The sequence below is a fragment of the Falco peregrinus genome, chromosome 1 (assembly GCF_023634155.1).
Source record: "Falco peregrinus isolate bFalPer1 chromosome 1, bFalPer1.pri, whole genome shotgun sequence".
In the NCBI taxonomy this organism is placed as follows: Eukaryota; Metazoa; Chordata; class Aves; order Falconiformes; family Falconidae; genus Falco; species Falco peregrinus.
In genome coordinates this window covers 26,784,328-26,805,669 of record NC_073721.1, presented here as the reverse complement: position 1 = coordinate 26,805,669, position 21,342 = coordinate 26,784,328, and the positions used below count along the sequence as shown (strand labels likewise).

Below are 21,342 nucleotides of genomic sequence, written 5' to 3'. Positions count from 1 at the left end.
GAGGTTGATATTTTTCTCTGTTTTCTGACATGGGTTTTTTTTTTTACTATTTTAAAAATACATGATCTGTTTTAAGAGTCTTTGCTGCTGTTAGAACCTATTATTATAAATGATTAATAGGAAAAAAATTGTTCACTCTAAAACTTAACAGTAATGCTCCATAAGCTCGGAGATGTTTCTCCTGAATATGGGTTGCAATTAAAAATTGAATTGTTGCCCATTTATAAAAACAAACACACATACACAAAAGCAACCCCCAAAACCTTCAAGAAATAATAGAATTTTTTAAAACCCAAAAAAGGGTTGTTAAATATTATTTTTTTTGTTATCTAAGAGACCATTTTAGTAATGATTTTTAATTGCCAGTTATTTATCCCCAACCAAGAATTCATATTATCTTCAGCATCATTATTTTCTTAGGAAAGTATGGAGCTTTTAATTTTAATAAAATAGGCTCTTCAAGTTTTTGCCTGAAGCCTGAGTACATGAGTAGTTCTGCTTACCTTTGAAAAATTACAGCTATTACCATAGATACAAGGGACAAAATTACTTCAGTTTTCATTTTCATTACTCTTGCAATTCGCTTTTCCATGCTAAACTCCTACCAAGTAGCTTACAGTGGAAATTGTGTTCAGGGTTCTGATTATTCTCATTTCCGAGTGGGAAGGTAACATAGATGTTGAAGAGTGGAGATGAGGAGGGGAAAAACAAATTTGGGGTATTTACTGAACTCTCAAAAAGTATTTTTAGGCTCCTCTCCTTTTATACTTACTCGTCTATATGCACATCCTTTGGCTACCTTTCCGGTAGTCTGGTCAATGTATTAAATTAATTTTTGGGCTTTATGATTCTTTTTGGACTGTAACTTTTTATTTCCCTCCTTAGTGAAATGCTGATCCTTTCTTAATCCCATTTGCACTCAGGCATTTAATGTCGTGTATCCTGGTTGCGTGCCCAGAAAATATTTATATGAAATGATAGCAGAAATATATTTTTGAAGCAGTGCTGTAACTGTTTGTGAAGATTGTGGCTTAGAGTGATAAAGCATACGTACGGAGTTGTCATCTCAGACGATTTGAGGATAATTGATTTTTTTTAAATTACTATTTTGTGAAGGGTCAGGTTGAATTCATGGCAGGTTAGGTTTTATGATTCTTGGCTGAATTTTAGCTCTCTGGAGATTAGCCTTTTTGCTTACTCAGCAGCTGGTATTTTTGTGCATAGGATGGTGCCCTCTGGTGCTTTGATAGACTTTTACATGTAAACACAAAACTGTCAGTAAGACCTATTAAGTGCTTACTTTTCACATTGTGTTTCAGTTTTCAAAATAAAAAAATTAGTTGTTTTTTTTTTTTTTATGGTATAAAGTAACCTTGTTAGATTCTCTTCAATTAGAAAATGGTTGCATATCTGAAAATTCTCCTTCATTTTTTATTGAGAGCTGAATTAAAATCTGTTTATGCTTGTCTTTCTCCCTTCAGCCCAGCTGGTAAGACAAGATCAAGGTAAAAATATTCCTATTACAATAAAACTAAGTTAGCGACTGAGACATCTTTCTGCTTTACGTTAAGCTGTTTCTGACTATTCCTACTTAATTTTTTTTTCCTCTTTCGAATACTTTCTGCACTATCTGGTATTTATCTAGAGTGGCATTAATATGACTCATACTGTCCAGTTGCTGGGGTGAGTCAGAAAAAAAAAAAGTCTCTGTCTATATACAGATTTCTGGGACATACAGACAAATAGCCTGCTACACATCACCAAAAAATCCTTCAGCTCTGCTTGTGCTTTTTATGGGTGCCCTGCTTGCCCCATTAATTAGGAATGAAAATAGTACCTGCCCTGTCACTGATTCACAGTACTGTTGTCTAACAAGTCACTCAAGTTAATGGTCTCTCTTTGTGCCAAAATCAAGTACAAACTTCTGTCTCCAACATCAGCAATTTTATCTTCTTCTTTTTTTTTTCTCTAATTGCCCCCCCACCCCACCCCGAAGACTCATCCTGCAGAAAAGCTTGCTTTTCAGAGTTTCATGGTGTGAATCAATCACTAGTAGTCTATAGGTTCCTATAGTTGTTTAGATCACAAGTTGAAAGCAATTGCAAGACAAACTGATCACTTTTTTCAGTTTGGCTCAGTTCAGGTCTGCACTGTATTTCAGACCACCAATGTCCACTTTAGGAGTTGGTAAAGCTGAAGAGGATCTTGGGGCTCTTCATTCAGACGTGTATAAGTGTAAACAAAAATAGAAAGAACTATATATTACACAAGTAAAATTTCTCTTGATAGCCTAGGCATGTTTGCCCCTTTTTATGACACTTCCCACTGATGTATGTGTAGCAACTGGAAGTGAGAGAGAGATTTTTAGGGTAGGTATAATTGCATGCAGTAGTCGTCATCTGAAGAAATGCATCTGGAAGGGTTACCACTTCCTTACTGTTTTCCCAGCAGAACTCTGTGTATGTGTGTGTGTATTGTAAATTCTGTTACTTTTGTCTTGTAATTTAAAAGAATTAGCTATAGGATGCTTTCAGGATTCCACCTCTCTCTCCACAGTATAATAATATGGTGATTTGTCTGCCTGATAGTTTAACTCTGAAAAGTGTAGAATTGCTGTCAGGATTGCTTGCAGTGCCATAATCTGTTGAAATGTACACCTTCAGACAATTATTCAAAACTGGCAATTACTTTATTTAGATAAGTGTAAGTAATCTTTGAAATACATCTATGGAAAATGAGCTTCAGTATCAGAAATAAACCATACTGTACTATGTGTGATGTTCCGTAACGGGTAGATGGGGCATGCATGGCCTCAGTTTTGTTTGCAGTTTTGAAAGTAAGTTTAATTTCTGTCCATGGCCAGAGGTGGCATGGGTCTTCTGAATACACTTGCAAAAAGGCTAGTGCTTTAGGTCAGGCTGCCTTCTAAAGCCTCTGAAATAGCACGTGTATAGTGTCCTAAGAGTACAGCACCTTGAGGAAGTTAGTAAACTTAATTAATCATCTTACTTCTCACCTAGATCAGAGAGTTGTGATACAAACTGTGAATTTCTTTTAAATACTGTGATGATTTATTTCTTTAAAGGTAAGCAGTTCTGTCTCAGGAGTTTTTTCACGAGTGTGCTGAAGAGGGTTGATTTGTTACTGTTCCCACAAGATGGAGCTGTCTACATATGTAATTAATTTGAAATTTATACTACTGGTGCATCTTAAGGAGCTCTATCAGAATACTGTTTTAGATGACAGATCACCATTTTATTAGTATCCCTGCAGAAAACAGTACAACGTAGCACATAAAATAGTAACTATTATTTTAATAAGGTAGGGTAATTCTGTGGTTAAGGCAGTGTGTGGGGATGTGTGCAGTATTGATTTCTTCCGCCTCCAATGTTAAACATTTATTCTCTGTATGATTTTGAATTAAATATTGTGATAATACCCCTGAGAATTATCAATCAGTATTGCATTATCATTAGACTGAAGTATAATTAGCTTTCATATTGAGAAAAAAATAGTAAATACTGATTTTTGTAACAGTGAGTCCTGTCTTGCCTATGCTATATCTTATGTGCTTCCAGAATTTCTGGCTGTGTTGTCTGGAATTGTTTGATAACATTTTAAAGAGAGATCTCCTGATCTCGAATTATTTTCCTTGGTATTTTAATAGCATGTTTGCCAGTGTTAGCAGATCTGAAATTGATAGAAAGGTATCAAGACAGCTATACTGAACTGCAGCTAGTGGATATGCCAAAATCGTCAGGCTATAATTAAGCGCAAAAAGATGTTGCATTGCTACCACCAAAGAAAGTTTGGTGGTACAAACTCAAGTATGGAGTTCCTCTTGTACCATCTTTTTACAGTCTTGTTCTCATTTTAGGTATATTTGGTCTACTGTGCTTTACTACTTTTTTCACTTATGGTTACGTTGCACAACTCCGTTATAAGTACACAGTGATAGATTGAAGTCTCTTTGTGATAATGATACTTCTCTCTCACTTCCCTTTGAAAGCATTGGAAGGAGACCTAAACTTGGAGACTTCTCCCACCCTTAAATAAAAGGCTGAAGGAAGCAGTTATAAATTGAACTTTTCTTCTGGTTTTGCTTAGCATCCAATGCAGAATAGATGGTGAGTCCAGCCCATTCAGAGGAAGCTCATGCATGCCCAGTATCTGTGAAGGCAGTATCTGATGCCTCTGGTCCTCCTAATGTTTTTATTTGTTGCCAGGATCAGTACTCTGGAAACAGATGGGTGTCCCTCTGTCCACCTTGTAGTGGACTCTTACAGAGACAGAGCAGCACTTCTGTAACTGGCTTGTACTGTGTATTTTGGAACACTGCAACATCAGTTGTTGAACCTTTTTATCATCCCTTCCCCATTTCTTTACAGGTAACAGTGGTACGGTTTACACGCTTCCCCCTGTGCCTTCAGATGCAGAACATTAGGTTGCCTAATGAGAGCTCACTCAGTGCTGACTGTGTGTCTTGCACCTTTCTTTCTTCCCAGGCCAGTTTGCTGCTTTTCCATCCATCCAGCACCAGGTTTTGTGTGTAGGTGTATCCCACTGGCAGGTTTGGGTCACTCATGATCTTCCACCACAGCCCTGAGGTTTAAACCTCAGTCATCCTGGGCAGCCTTGAGGGGTCTTTTCCAGGCAGTCTGACAGGAACCTTTAGGAGGAAAAGCTGACTGTCACACATTTGCTCCTTCCAGGTGTTATTTCGAGCTGTGATGGTGGAAAGGGTGAGGGGTGTTTTTCCTTTTGTGAACTACTTCATGGGTCAACAATCTTAGATTTTTTTTTACCTGGTGCACTTTGGAGAAAAGAGCCTGCCTTTCAGTACCCTAGCCTTATTTTCCTATAAGTGAAAGGAGGATATTCTAGCAATATTTTATTGAATAGATTTTTCCCTGAGAAAATACCGATAGCAAGCAGGCAATCAGGAATTGGCTCGCTTCTTTTGGCGTGTAGGACAGCTTACTATCTTTCTCATTTCTCTGATTTGTTGCTTCTCTGAGTATTGTCAAAGGGAAAAAGAACTCAAAAAGGATGAAGAATCTAGTTACAAGAGCCCTTTCAATCTCTTCTATACCCTTTTCTTCCTTGGAAGGTCAAGTTCTTGTCAGACACTCAGCTATAGGCTTGTTGAACGGGTGCTGATGACCCCAGATCTTGGCAGAGCACAGCTGTTTGGTTAGAAAAGAGGATCTTGAAGAATATGGGAAGTCATACTTCTCTGAGAAGACTGGGAATGAAGTACTCTCTCTCCACTCAAGAGTTTTAGAGACTTTGACTCCCTGTTGCCCAAGTGTTGAACTTAAGACTGTACTTCTGCAAGCAACACTGAGAGCATTGGAAGTTAAGCTTCTTTCCCCTCCTACCCAACTTAAGATTTTTTTTTTATATATATATTTTTATTTTTTTAAAGCAGCTTCTCCTTACAGATTTCTGGAGAAAACTTTGTAATTATGAAAGGAAATTAGAGGCTAAAAAACCAAACAGGTTTTTGATCTCCTGACCTTATTGAACACTTGTAGTCTGCAGTACAGGTGTGTTTGTCTGTGTGACTATGTCATAGAATCATTTGGATTGGAAAAGACCTTTAACATCAAGTCCAACTGTTGACCCAGGACTGCCAAGTCCATCACTTAACCATGCCTCTAAGCATCGTATCTACGTGTCTGTTGAACGCTTCCAGGGATGGTGATTCCACCACCTCCCTGGGCAGCCTGTTCTTCACCGCCCTTCCAGTGAAGAAATTTTTCCTCCTATCCAATCCAAACCTCCCCTGGTGCAGCTTGAGGCTGTTCCCTCTTGTCCTGTCGCTTGTTCCCTGGGGGCAGGGCCCGACCCCCCCTGCCTACAGCCCCTGTCAGGCAGCTGCAGGGAGCGATAAGCCCCCCCGAGCCGCCCCCTCCCCAGGCTGAACAGCCCCAGCCCCCTCGGCCGCTGCTCGTGCCCCAGCCCCCGCCCCAGCCCCTCAATGTCGGTCTTGTAGCGAGGGGCCCAAACTGAACACAGGGCTCGGGGTGCGGCCTCACCAGTGCCCAGTACAGTGGGCAATGGCTGCCCTGGCCCTGCTGGCCACGCTGTTTCTGATAACAGGCCAGCATGCTGTTGGCCTTGTATTGCCACTCATTCCATCTGAAAAGCTGCCTCAAAAATTACCTGTCTTTGCTGTTGTTGCTATGTCAAATTATTTGGAACTGCCTGTGCCTTACCTTTCTTGGGAGACTTCGTACCATTGTTCCTGGTACAGTTCTCTGTAATACCTCTTTTCTTGCTTCCTCTGCTAAAGTCTAAGGCTTGTAAATTGCCCTCTCTCTGCGTTGCTCACCCTCACACTTGAGCGTTTTTCCATGCAGCTTTCTGTGTGTGACACAGCTCAGCAAGCTACGCCCGTGATTTCTCCAGGAGTCATGTTTCCTGCTTGAGGTTTATAGGTGTACTATTCAAACAGTTAGTAAAATAAACCAAAAGACCTGATTTTAGCCATTCCTGAAAGTTAGGTCCTATAGAGGCAGCAGCTTTAGGCATGTGCGTGTCATGGTTTTGGTTTGGGTGATGTTCAGCCAGGCAGGCGGCAGCAGGGAGCAGTGGGATTGCCTTCTGCCAGGGGTCCAGCACAGTGCTCTGGTCATTCTGGCTGGAAGCACCTTACCCTGATTTAGTGAGATAACTCTGGTGTTAGGAATACCAGAAAAGCAAGTTTGTATGTTTGCACTTCTTTATATTTAGCAAAGAGTGGAATTTGATGGAAAAGTGATCCATGCTATTTGAGGTAGTCAGAGAAACCAATTCTTTTGTACCCATATTTGAGCATTAGGGCATAAATAACAGACCAGTGAGACTCAGGTCAACCATGATGTAACTGGTTAAGCACCTGGATTAATGCCATAAGGGCTGGGTTCAGTTCTCAGTTTTGCGCCATCTCTTTCTTTTAATGCTGATTTTGGTGGAGTGGATCACAAATGATGCCACTGTAACATCAAGTTTGTGTGCTTTTGTTTTTAAGAAGTAGATTTCAATAAAAATCCTTACGTACTGTTTTTAACTGGGGGAAAAAGTAAACTTTGATTTTCTTATTTGTATTTAAACAGGTCTGTGTATGATGACCAACCAAATGCACATCAGAGGTTTATGGAAAAACTAGATGCCTGCATACGTAACCATGACAGGGAGATAGAAAAGATGTGCAATTTTCACCATCAGGGCTTTGTGGATGCTATTACAGAACTTCTTAAAGTTAGGGCTGATGCAGAAAAATTAAAGGTAAGGAACTAGTTTTTCAGAGTTTCATGTATCATTGTCTTTGAATTTAAAAGAAGGATCTTGACTCTTCTACTGAAGACTAAGAGTTGAGTGATTATCAATACACTCTGATGTTTGCAACAGTTTTTTGAAAGTGGATTATTTATGATTTGTGATTGGAGCTGTGTTGCTTTATCCAGTAATTTACATTTACAAAGCTGAATATTTTATTATGTCTAATTCTGATTTTTTTTAAAATGTACGCTTTCAGAAAATGTTACCGAAATTATTTTCCCCTTTTTAAAGGCTTTCACATAAGGTAAAGAACAATAAATGGTAAACCCATTATTTCTTTCATAGGTCTTTTTCTAATCATGTGTTTATATGTCAGACCTTAGAAAATTCTAAAATCTTGATTAGAAAAATAAAAATACTAGAATTATGCATGAAAAATAAATTTTCTTAACCTTGTAATGAGTAGGAGAGTAGGTGGAATTAGTAGTTTTCATTAGAAATGAGAACTAAGTTTTACTTCCAAATCAGAATGCAGAATATTGAATTATGAGATCTGTCCCTTTTAGCTCTCTTTACACTTTTGAAAGCAAAATATGCACACCAGACAGAATGAGCATAGTTCATCAGAGGTTATGATTAGAAGAGCATTATATAAAGGATATTCAGATAACAAGAGACCAAATACAGCGTCAATGAGGTCATTGAGCATCTTTGTTCAGAAATTAATGAGATTTTTAATAAACTAGAATGTGCTTCCTTATTATGATGACCTAATGAGTCACTTACTATGTGGGAAAATCTGAGGTCGAGCTTTGCCTGCACCTGCAGCATTAAAATGTTGCTGTGGTTTGGAGATTTCCACGTTTGATGTTAATCAACCACCCAGTGTTTGCATTCAGCAAAGTATGAATGTTTAATTACCATAAAATGCAATCACCATTTCTTACAGACAATGAATGGCCCATAGAGCTCATTGAGGTTATCAAAAAGGGACCAGTGGTCAATTGGGTCAATGATTTGAATTGTTTGACAGACCTACAGAAACAAGGAAAGTTCAAAAATCCCAAGTAAATTTGAGAAGTTTGCCACAGAATCTGTTAGAAAGAACTGTCATAAGTAATTGAAGTTAACAAAAGCCCTTTGCGATCAAAAGTTCAAGTTCAAGCTGTAGAGTTAATTTGAATTTGCATTTCTTTGTTCTAAGTTTCTCATGAAGCATGATCTGATTACAAGGGTGAGCAGTCACATCAGGGCAATATATGCATATTTGTCTAACAAAGGTGAAATTATTTTTAAGGTCCAAGTTACTGATACCAACCGAAGGCTTCAGGATGCTGGGAAAGAGGTGAGAAAATGATGCTTCCTATATGGGCATTATGAGTATTTGTAGCAAATTAAATTTTTTTGCATAATCTAATTGTGAATTTCTTTCCTTTTTTTTTATTTTTTTTTTTTTTATTTAATCTCTAAGGTGATAGCCCAGACAGAGGAAATCATCCGATGTAGAGTTCAGCAACGGAATATTACAACAGTTGTGGAAAAACTACGGTTGTGTCTTCCAGGTGAGCGTGACCTATAGCTAAATATGATAGCAAATGAAAAAAGTAAGTCACAATAGCCAAAATGGAAAATAATTTTATTTTTTAAGTTGTGGTCCTGTAATATCCAGCTTAACAAAAAAAGTAATGGGTTTTACAAAGTTGTCAACATGTAGGTTCCATGTCTTTCACAATATTTGACGTAGAGCAATTATGACACCTTGGGAGCAGGCAGCGAGACAGATGCAAGTGATGCAAACAGTGTAGCCACCTACAGCTTTAAATGTTGTAATATTTTTAATATGAAAACTAATGACTTTGTTGCTTAAGAACGTGGTTTTAACTGTTTGAATTCTAGTGAAAATACTAATGATTCTGTTTTGATGATGTACTTACAGCTCTGTGTCATTACAGGTGTTTATTTAATAAAATATAAGGGCTCTAAATGATGTTTCAGAAAGGTAATGTTGGAGGATTGCACAAAGCTCTACAAGGGTTTTATTCTATTTGTGATATTGGTGTAAAACGATTTGAGACTTCTTTGTAAAGTCTTGTTGACTTGTTATGGGTACAGTAGGTGGTACTGTTGCCATTTAATGGAGACAGGTCATAGACTGGTAATGCAGATAAAGTTATGGTATGTAGTAAGTTAATGCATATGCTTGATATATATGCTGTCTACTGTTTTGTTTCATCTTCATTCTTTTTTATTTAAAAGCTGTTAAGAGTTCAGTTCTTTTTTTTCTTAGCTGCATTCTGGAACATTTTTTTGCTAGTTTATTACATTTATGTTGCAGTAGGAATTAAATAAGGTAAAGTTAGCATATCCTTTTCTATCATTTGTTTTGTCCTTTGCAGTATATATTTTCCTCTTTCATTAACTAAAACTGCAATAAGATCCATGGCTTAATCTGCTTGTTTTTATGCAGTGCTGGAAATGTACAGCAAACTGAAAGAACAGATGAATGTAAAAAGGTGAGTGAACTTATTTCTATGAGTAAAATACAACATTTGTAAGTAAATGGATGGAATAGCAAACACAGATGTAAACAGGTAAGTATTCTAAGTCCTGTAGCTTGGTACGTGTAGTCTTCTTTTCATAATACCTTGTCTGTGTTTCAAGACTGTAACCACAAGTGAACAAATGTTATATTAAATATACAGAGTTTTAGGAGCTTAGTGATTGCCATGAAAAATAATGTTTACGTAAATAAACATGACATGCAGTGAAATTATGATTATAAAATGCCAAGGAGAGTGTATTTTTTTTAATACTTGAAAAAGTTTAAGGAGCAAGAATAAGATCCTTAGGGAGTAAAGGTCTTTCAGAATACATTAATACCTAATTAATCTATCATCATGTATTTAAATCAAATTCATTTTTCAAGAAAAAAGGACATTTCACTCCAGATAACTTTCTTTAGCATAGAGATACCAGATAGGTCTAATCTTTTGTTCAAATGGAACTATGAGAATGAAGTGCAGAAAATATTTTGTGGTTTGTTTTTTTTCCCCTTTGTGACAGCTGGACTTGTTAAAAAAAAATAAAACCATAATTAAAAATAAATTGTTAGAAGAATAGTTTCTAACTGATGTGTGACCAGTTGCTCCTTCTTCTGTTGTGTCTTCAGTTTCCATCTTCTCAGAGCGCCACACACTGCTGCTGTAACCCCAGTATCCCCAGTTCTCTCTCCATGGAAGCTTGGCTGCCCCTGCCCTCTGTAGCTGTTAATCCTATCCCACTGGGGCTGCTGCTACTCCCTTGCACCTTGTGCATGCCCACCCCAGGAGCACCACTGCTGGTGTTTTCTTCTTCATGATTTCTACAGCATCATTACCACCTTCATCCATGCCTTCTTTTCGTACAGCCTCAGTCACACCAATTGCTCCGTGTCTTCCCTTGCTGGATTTGTGATCATTGTCATTGCCTCTTTGTGCACCTGGCACCACTGCAGCAAGCTCCTGCTAACAAGTCTGTCTGGACCTGACTGTTTCCGTTTGGAACTGGCTATGCATAGTCAGGTGTCTACAGGGCTACTGTGTAATCTAGATTTACTTCTGGACTGTTTGTCTGGATTTCTTTTGTCTGGGTAGCCAACACCTCCAGCCATACCACCGGACATCAGAAAATCCTCAACAATGGGTGCTGTATATGAGTAAATGAGCTCTAAAGCCTGTGTGCAGACATGTCCAAAATGCATCAGATCTACTGTACACATCAAATCAATCCACATTGCAGAAAATCTGATGCATCTTTGACAGTGTTATGTATGCTACATGATACTTGGGCACACATGCTGTCTGGGAGGTCTTCTGCAGAAGAAGGCTCTGTAAGAGCCTTAAGAGTAACTTAATAGCTATGGCACTATTCTGTCCCCTTATTACAATCAAAACTTGCTAGACGTGAACCAGTGTGGTAGATCTTGTCAGCTTGACTACTATATGCTATTTCCTCTGAACAGGACACTGGTTTGACATCTGCTTAGAGCAGCTGGCAGCACATTGTAGTGTTTTTGAAGCAGCTCAGCAGACAGCTGTAAACAGTCCTATGCCCTTGCTACTGTGATCAGAGAACAGACTACAGGGTGTGCTGCCTGAATTGCACTGCTTCCTTCTGCAAGGTAGTCTGTAGTGTGTGCTACCTTTAGCGTGTTGAAAATACAGAAGCACTGAGATCAAGGCTTGCATTCTGTCATTCCCTTGCTGTCAGGCAAGACAAGCAGCATCCCAGTTTTACAATTGAAAGGGAAGTTACAGTTCCTAGTGTCATTAGGACATTAGGACAAATTCTCATCATGCAGAGATCACTTAGGTTAGATAAACTTACAGATGGCTTTTAGCATTTTGATTCCACGTTTGCTAGCAGTTTTGTAGAGTCCACTGATGGTTGATGTGCTTTCTGAGAAATCATCAGCATTCTTTAAATCTAAAACTAAGTTTCTATTATTTAAGAGATTCAGATCTGATAATTTTCCTGTGGACGAGTTGCCAGACAGGAAGTCTTAAAAGTCAAAGGATGATACACTGAATTGAGGGGTTTGGACATGTCATTGTCATACCATAAGAAGATCTAAGAGAGAGGGGACATGCCATAGCTTTGATGTATCATACCTTGAAATCACATGGAGTGTGGAAGGTTTAGACTCTGCTGCAGGCTATTGCTCCAGCTGAGATATCTCTTTCATTAGCTACGCTACAGTTACTACTTTGCTTGTGACTTACATTTCCCTATAATACAGCCCAGAGGTGGCTATCCTGTGAATTACTTGCAGGTAATTCAAATGGTAATTTCCTTGTGGCTTAGCAGGCCACAGAACCAGAGAGTATCCTGGCCTTTGTCACTATGTGATTGAGCAATAGCAAGTACATCCATAGCATCAGTGCAAAGACCTGATAGCTGATGTGTGCAGATACAAGGTGTTTCAAAATTGACCTTTCTGAGTTTTGCTGTGAAGCTTTCCCGGAAGAGTCATAGAGGCACATTCACAATCTGTGTCTTAAAACAATGATGAAAGTTTATTTTAGGCAAAGATGGTTTTTGGCATATGCCTTTACTGAGCTTTGTAAATGCAGCAAAGCTTTCATTGGTCTTTTTTAAAAAAAAGACTGCTTTTATTTTTTTTAACTTTCTCTGCAGCCTCTTAGAATATATCTTCATTTTTCCATTTTCTTAGTCTTGCACTATGAATAAAACTAACATTTCTAATGTTCAAAGGCAAGGAAGACAGAAGTGTGGATATTCTGGTTTTGGGAGACAGTTGTTCTAGGATAAAGATTGGAATTCCATTTCCTTTTCTCCATGGCAGATGCCTTTTAAGATAATGCAGGATTTTGGGTCTGGAATACATACTGGTTTATGCAGATGGGATGGAGGTTTACTGAGGAGTCTGAAAAGCCATCTATTGATAGCAACTTACGGTCCCTACAAACATGTGCTAGATTTGAACTGATGACCTAGAGGTGAAAGTCTCTGTATCCTATTTATCTGTCTCTTGAGCCATGGATAACACAAGTTGACAAGAACTATAGTTGTGAGAGGAAGTAACTGTGGAATCTGCTCCAACCAGGCACAATTGGCTGGAAAGAGTTATGGAGGGTTTAAAGTCTTAGCTGAGGAAGCACAAGGGAGAGGTGTGGTTTTTCTACTGCTGTCCAAAATACCCAGTAGGGACTATGCATTTAGACTGAACAATCTCAATCTTTAATTTTAAGACAGAGATAAGGTCTCACACATTTTATACTGCTCTGTTACCATGGTCTGTGCATTTGGATTTTGATATGTGTCTCTGGAGAAGGTTCCCAGCTGCTTCAAGTGATTGTGGTCTAATTGGGAATTGTTAGAACTGGTGGTTTTGCAAGTCTTCTTCCACAATAAGTATTACAAAAAAACCCCAAACCCTCTATACAATGAAAATAATTAAATAAATCAATCTGCTAGGGTTGCTGTTGAACCTTCTCGCATCTACTGTGAGAAGAACTAAACAAAGAGTATGGTCTTTCAGAGTGCCCTGAAAGCCTTGGATTTGTTTTCTGACCTTACTATAAGCTTTCTTCTAACTGTGGGAAGGACAGAGTTGATTAGTTATTTGGGTTGCTAAGTCTTACTGAGAAGGTCATGCAGCCTTTCTGTGCATAAACCTTCCAAACATTCAAGTAAACCTTAAGACATAAAGAATGCAAATAGGAAGACTTAATAATTTATATAATTTGATTCTACCCATGTCTGTCTGGAAAGATAATGGAACAGAGAAAACTGTGATCTGATTTTGGTTTTCTGCATTGTTTTGGAGCCATGTCAAAATGAAGCACTGGATTTTACCAACTGCAAATCGATATCCCCATAGCCATCATGGATCTGGCAAAAAAACCCATCAAAATATGTACTTGATACTGAGCTGTCAGCTGCTTGCTTTCTCACCATTCTCATGACCCTGTTTGTTTGACAATTTCTGTTTTTAAAAAATCTCTGACCACATCATTATGAATGAAAAAGGTAATCCACAGATCTTGGATTTTTCACACAGCAACTTTTTAATCTGATTTTCAGAAATACTAAGCTTTTGATGCACTTTACAGAAGTTTCAGAGTTGGTAGTGCCCTGATCTCAGTTCATGGTCCTTTGGGGAAACTGATAAAATTGGTATGCTGGGGAAGTTTGAAAATTAAGCTTAGACTTGTTAAGGCAACTAGATTTTTAAAACAAACCAAGTAAATAATTTTTCTTGTGGTGGAAGGTCTTCAGTTGCAATTTCAATATATCATCTTCAAGATCTCTGTGAATGTGACTTTTCCACAATATTATTCCAATGAACTTCCCTTAAATTTGTTTGGTAGAATACAAAAAGTTTTTCATATTTACTCAATGGAAATGCAGTAAGCAGGAATATACAGTATTTGCATTTGAGGGAAGCACAAAAGCTGGAGAACACTACTATTTTTTCTTCATAAATTGTTTGTTTCCTTAATTAAAATAAAGTAAGAATTTTAAGGTTATTGTCTGTCCTCGTGTTTTTTCAGCAGGAAGTTTTGGGACATGGCTATACATTTCTTTACTCAAAAGGCTTTTGTGAAAATACATTATGTTCAATAAAATTCACAGCCTTTGAGTTAATCTGGCTCCTGTCCTGTGTAGCTTCTGGATTGCTCCAGTTTAACTTGATGTGGCTTACTTAATAAGTTGTGGTATTTCTCTTAATGATACTCCACTGATAAAAATCCAGTCCTGCTTCTTGCTAGTTTTAGAAGCTTCCATTTTTATAGTTGGAGATGTTAGAAAACTGTAAGATCGATTTTACTGGTTCTGAGGACAAGATGGATCAGTCTTATCATATGACCTCTACTGGTGTTTCAAACTTGTGTCTTCAATTGCTAAGCTTACATTACAAATTTTGCGCTGGGGAACATATTCTTTTAAGATTAGCTCAGAAGAATAGACAGAGGACTGCTATATTTATATAAAAAAATAACATTGAAGATGCTTCTTTAACTTATTTGTAGTCAAATGGGTCATCCTCACCTTATATATTTGATAATATATGATTGGAACTAATAATATTGTTGTCAAAATTTTCAGCATAGAGTTAAATCTATGGAATGTTTTTAAAGCAAAACATACAACTACATCAATCCATGAAATGATAACGCAAAACTTTTTAGTTTAAATCCTGACCTGCAGGTGACCTTCAAATTAATAAGACTTCGGTGCTTTATCAGAACAGATGTTAAAAGGGCAAGGTCCCGAGCTCCATATATATATATAATTAGTGGGGGACTCTAGAGTGGATTTAAAATGGATTATGTTAATTTTGATCTCAGAGGCAGCAGTCAAAAACCTTCCAGATGAACTAACAGTGTTCTGATAAGCTGATCTGTATAATTTAAATAAAAACCTTTTATACGATTTTGATGCTATTATGGTTTTATTCCCCAGAAGTCTCACCATGTGGCACTCCTTGTCATTTACTATTTAAAAAACCAAAAACCACACACACAAACCTCCCAGACCCCTTCTTATCTGCAACATTCCCATTGCCCTATGTATATTTTATATAAACGAAGTATATATTAAACAAAAGCTCCTAATTTGCACTTGAAACCTCTTTATTTGCAGTCTCCTGAAAGCAGTTGTGTTCTGGAATAAAAGAGATTTTTCCCATCCTCCAACTGTGCTGAATTGTTAGCTTAGAAATATCTTGATTGAGAAAACTGAAAAGAATGTGTTTATTTCAGAATGGAACAAGAAGTTACGACTGTAGTATTAATAATTTTTTATTGCTCGTCTACAGAAGGGGAGCCAGCAGCTTGAATTGTATTTCAGTTTGAAAGTGTTTACTCACTATATCTGCAAAGTAATATCCAGAAACAAAAAAACTGGAAAGGACAGTTTTCCAGGTTTTCTTGAACATTTGAAGGGACTTTGCTTATATCCAGCTTTTCCCTTTCAAAATGGTTTGGTAGTTTTCCAGTACTGATTGTGTAGGACTTTCAAAAAGAAAAAGAAACTAAGATTCCAATACAAAAAGCTAAAAACAGGCTAAGGATATTATTCTGCATTTGTGGAAAGAAAGGATTGGAACTAACAGCAAGTTAACTCAGTCTGATCTCAGTTTTTCTATTTTTCCCATTCAAGACCAAGCTAGAAGGCATTGGTTCATCTTATTCTGTTCTAATAAGCCAAACTAAACGCATTTTTCCAAAAGCCTCCTGGGCTGAGTGGCTGGTAAGAATACTGCGTGAAGGAAACTTACTGTCACATCTACAACTAATTTCTGTCATATTCATGTTCAACCTGTTTCCTGCACCTCTCTTTAAAATGCTGTCAACATCATGGATTTGTTGATCATGGTGCTTCTGTTTATTGCCTTCTTAGTTTAGCTGTCTATCTCAGAATTGACTCACTTCTGTTTTGCTTCAACTTTTCAGTAAAGTAAAAATTTTCAGAAGCATTCTGCCTTAGGAGCCTGTGTGGCATTTCAAAATGAAATAGAGAAGGGAATTGACTTCAGGAGCCTGACAGCTCTGAATCACCTCCTCGTGGTTTTTAACTCTCTACTGATTATAAGAGGGAGCATGGGAAATCAATTTCCCTCAGTTAAAATTTCATTCTTTAAATGTTTCCCTAAATCAGCTGCAAGCATCAAAATTTACTTGTATGCTTACAGGCCTGAAGTTGGTAAATGGTTTTAACAAGTCTTGGCCACAACCGCTGTAATCTATGAGAGAACTGAGAGTGAAGACAGATAAATAACTGTAGTAGTAGATAGAGTTGATGTCTTGGTGTTTGGTAGCTTTCTGTTGTCAAAATTGTTTGAATCTGTCTGTGGGTTTTTTATATTTATTTTGCAGTCAAATCACTTTTTATGCTTAGTTTTAACGTAAGTATTTCTTTAAAATCATAGTCCCTTATGTAAAATTTCACAAGATAGCTATGATCATACTGTACAATATCTGCATAGTGTATGGACATGAGAGGAGGTATTTCTTTCTGTTTTGGTTTTTCTCTCTCTCAGGCTGTATCTTCCATATTTCTTGTACAAATGGTCTGTAGACTAACAGAACGTGGCATATTAGAGAAAATTACGCAGTCTTTGTTGTTTTGGGGTTTTTTAAAACCCTCTGACCTTAATGCTTATTCAAAGTAGTTGTTTTCTTGGTGGGATATACTGTATTTTGTCAGAAGAGTGAATAGATTCATGATTTACAGCAAAATATGACATACTGCTGGAAAAAATACTGCTTGAGATAAGTGTATATGTATCCTCCCCAGCTATGGATGGTGGAAAGAGGGTGGGTGCAGATGTGTGTATATGTTCACTTATACCTAAAGAAGGCAGATAGATTCAGGCACACTTTTCCAAGCTTTTTTTCATTGTTTGGTGCACATATTGCAATGTTGGGTGATGGGCAGTTTGTGTTTCAGAAAAAAGAACTCATAAAAAACCCTAATAAATTCAATCTAGAAGGGAAGATAATTGTTATTACTTTAGTGCCTCTATTTTGCAGGATGCTCCCTGTGGTGTTAGGACTCTGTTGATCAGAACAGCTAATACCATAGGAGTCTGTTTGAAATTTTGACTTGACTGAGTCACCATAACAATTCAGTATTTTTTGCCAAAATAAAGCATTATATGGATGATTTTTTATTTCTTAATTTTTCTAAGAACAGAGTAATTTTGCTAGATTTATATTGATTGCATGTATTATTGATACCCTATATTTGATGAAGTATTTTATTAAAAATTTATAAGAAGGTACATAATTTGATTTTAATCTCTTTGTAGATACTATTCTGCTTTAAAAACAATGGAACAGCTAGAACATCTGTATCTTCCTAGAGTTAGCCAGTACCGGTTCTGCCAGATAATGATAGAAAATCTTCCAAAGCTGCGTGAAGAAATAAAAGAAATATCCATGTCAGATCTCAAGGATTTCTTAGAGAGTATTCGAAAGCATTCTGACAGAATTGGGGAGACTGCCATGAAGCAGGTAAGCTGACCTAACAGGATGAGTTCGGTCCTGTTATCTACTGAAAATATCAGTGTTGATAGTCTCAGATTAGCCCAAAAGATTTGTCTAAGGATTACAGTCATCACATAGATCTCTGAGTGAAGGTGAAGAGTTGTGAAATGCTTGCTAATGTCTTGGCTAGTTTCTTCTCCTGGACGTGAAGTTGTCAGTTCTAGTGGTCCCTGGCTAACACAGGAAGCAGCAGTGTGACACCTCAGTAGCATCAAACTTTCTTTCCAAATCTGTATTGGCATCCTGGACAAGAAGTAGTTTCCTCCTTGGGAAAGGAAGGAGAAATGCTATATATCTCAAGTTGCAAAAAATTGTCAAATACTTTGAGTAGTCAACTAGACAAGTCTGTAACCGAGCAGCTACTACACTAAAACAAAGAGCAGCCTGTCTGGCCAGCTGGCGAGGGTGAAAAAGACTAAAAGTGTTGAGATAACTGCCTAGTTCTTTCAAAAGTACTACTAATACAGAGGGCTGAGGTGAGAGCCAGGAGGAGACTGGGACAGCTGGAGTCCTTGCCTATTCCATCACAAAATAATTTGCTACTTCAAAGCAGTGGTGCTGGGCAAGCTTTAAAGCAGTTAATGCTTTTGAAATTTATTTGGAGAGCAAGTAAGGTTTTCATTTCACTTTTTGTTCAGCAGAGCTCAGGTTGGGTTGCCATTTTGTCATGTAAGGTTCTTGTAAAATGCACTGTTGATTATTATAAATTAAACTTAATTGCAAGATTATGCTGTGCTGCCTTGTTGTATTTCTTTCAGTAGTAAGGACAATATAGTGCATTTGGCTTTTGCAGCTGCCTGCTCACTAAGGCTTAACTGAAGACAGCAAATAAAGGGCTGGAAGCTCTGTGATAACTGTACATCATTGACATATTGGTTCTCTGTTTGCATTTTATGATCAGGAAAACTACAGATTACTTTAAAATTTTTTTTACCTTTAAAATTGTGTTCTGGGGATTAGGGGAAAATTATGCAGAAATTCACTATTGAACTCATTTATCATCCCAAATCGATTAAAGACAAAATCATTGGTTTAGGCTGAGGACACGTATCTTGGAGTTTTACTGATGTGTGTTCAGTAGCACCACCTGTTTTCCACGTCAAAGCATATACTTAGCCATGATGAAATTTGCATTACACCCCTCTTTATTGGTACTACTCTTAAAACAGGCACAGCAGCAGAAAACCTTTAGTACCGCTCTTCAGAAGCAGAATAATGTAAACTATGGTCGGAATATGCATTTAGGTAGAAGCAGAATTTTGGAATCCAAGAATGACATTACATTGAAGCGAACGTTTGAAGATGATGATGAACATGAAGAAGAGGTAACTTTATACTAAATCAGTACATCTTATTTAAAGTGAATTTTGCAGGTTTATTGAACAAAACTTGCAGTATACTGTCTGTAGATGGTCAACATCAGTCAGGAAGAACGAGAGAACACCAGTCCAGACAGCATTTTGGAGGGAAAAAGTGCTGCCAAAATATTAGTTGTATTAATGCTAGCTTTAGCATCATGTTTGGCAACATTCAGTTGTATAGGATTGTAATTATTCTGGAATTGAGTTGCAATTTACATTATACATTACCTGCCCACTGGAATATTCTGCTATTGCTAAAGCCAGCATTTCTGTGTTGAGGTCTTCAGCTTGTGTTAGTAGTATTTACGCTATCAAATAGTCAGTCTTTATAAACTGAATAAAACAGCGAGTATTTAGACATTTAATTCTGGTGCTCTGAAAACAGTGAAAGGAGTCTGGTCTTGTAACAAAATCTAGTACTGCAGTACAAAGGGAGGGGAGAGTTGAGTGATTAATTTACTCTTTTGTGATGTAACTCATCCATTTTTGGGTCCTTATTAAGTGGACAAGTTCTATTGGTAATGTGTCATGTTTTGCAGATGATGTGCTTTTTATGCTTCATAAACTTTTCTTTTTCCTTTCCTTCTTCAGGTTTTAACTGCCCAAGATCTTGTAGACTTTTCTCCAGTCTATAGGTGTTTGCACATCTACTCAGTTTTGGTATGTATTAAGGTGACCTCCACAAGATATTTTACTTTTGAAGTTGGATGTTAATTCTCATATTTTTCATACTCTTAATAGTTTCTAAGCAAGCAAGCCTATTGCTTCTAGTAGTAACATTTCTGGATGAATCAGCTGAGATGGCATGTTTTATTTTATGTGTATAATAAAGAACACACAGCAAGACATTAACTACTTAAGTGTTTTAAGAATATATGTACCATATGTATATCTGCCTCAATAGTGGTATCAGCACTTTTGCAGTTTCCCCAGGTGTTCCGTGTTACCCAGATGTTTGGGGAGATCTGATCAATATTACAAAACAGGAATATTCAGTCTGAATCTTGTGGAAATCAGAATAGTAGAGCAAAGGAGCAAGCAAAAACTGGAGACTGGGACAGGCTGTGCTCAGGCAGATTAGATTGGATTCAGTGGTAGAGACACAATAACCCATTTTAGCTGCTGTAAAAGGGATACTAACAAGGGCGAAAACTTTTTTGGGAAAACTTGGTAACAAATTACTTCTTATTTTCTCACCTTTCCTATGTCTCATTTAATTTTGTAGTCAGATTACTTACAGAGTAAGTATCAGGAGCATATAGATCAAATACTTTTAAGTATTGCTAATCCTACAATCTCAGCTGGACCTGGCTTCAAGCATTCAGGCTGGGTTATCTTCTTTTTACAGAATCCTTGCAGTTGTGTAACATGGAAGCTTGTATTTTGAAATAATGTTTAAAGTGTTATTTCACTGTTACTTTAAAAAAAAAAAGGAATACAAACAAAAGGATCGCTAAAGTCAGTAATTGTTCATCTCAATGAAGGAACAGGAGAGGCAGAAAGACAAGCTGCCAGAACTATTAAAAAAAAAAAAGTAGACCATTTATTTTTACAAAGGAAATAAGCATGAAATAACATATAAAAAAGAATGTGCAAAGTTAAATACATGAATTGACAACATCTGCTTTTTCTTCTGTTAGTATAATAAAAGAACAGGAAGTAAAATTGATAGATGACATTTAAAAGTAGTATGTGATTGTTTTTCACCTTGACAAGGATCCTGATGTTGAATCCTTGATCCAAGGATATGCTCTTTGGGTTTGCACAGAAAGTTTACCAGCCTCCAAATTTACTGGAGACAGAAAACAATTTGGAGTGCTCTCTGATATCAAAACACCAGTTGTTGATATCTTCAGAATAGGCCTTCTGTCCTTCCTACCAATATAACCTATTTAATAAGCCATGGTAGCATTATCAAGAATTGTGGATTAACCACTTCTTGGAGTCCTTCTTGTTTACTTCCTGGTGTAAACCATCTCTTTTGGAGTTTAGAGAACTTCATGATGACACCAAAGGAGTGGAGTTGATACCAGGTGGTTTATTCATTACATTTTTATATCAAAAACTTATCTCATAGCAAATGTCACCTTCATAGTGAATTGTCTCTCTTCTACAAAGTTGCAGAAAATACTCTATTTTTACAAAGGGCAGAAATTTTC

At 37.3% G+C, this 21,342-nt stretch overlaps 1 protein-coding gene across 9 annotated transcripts in view; it reads left to right on the top strand.

Moving 5' to 3' along the window:
* The window catches only part of EXOC6 (exocyst complex component 6), a 95,811-nt gene that overhangs the window by 13,594 nt on the left and 60,875 nt on the right, over positions 1-21,342 (top strand). For all 9 annotated transcript variants that reach the window (XM_027788978.2, XM_055793995.1, XM_055793996.1 and 6 more), the window contains exons 2-8: positions 7,101-7,272; positions 8,564-8,611; positions 8,738-8,828; positions 9,734-9,779; positions 17,585-17,789; positions 18,992-19,147; positions 19,775-19,843. In XM_027788978.2, coding sequence (XP_027644779.2) covers positions 7,101-7,272; positions 8,564-8,611; positions 8,738-8,828; positions 9,734-9,779; positions 17,585-17,789; positions 18,992-19,147; positions 19,775-19,843 — 787 coding nt within the window. The remainder of the gene's footprint in view (positions 1-7,100; positions 7,273-8,563; positions 8,612-8,737; positions 8,829-9,733; positions 9,780-17,584; positions 17,790-18,991; positions 19,148-19,774; positions 19,844-21,342) is intronic.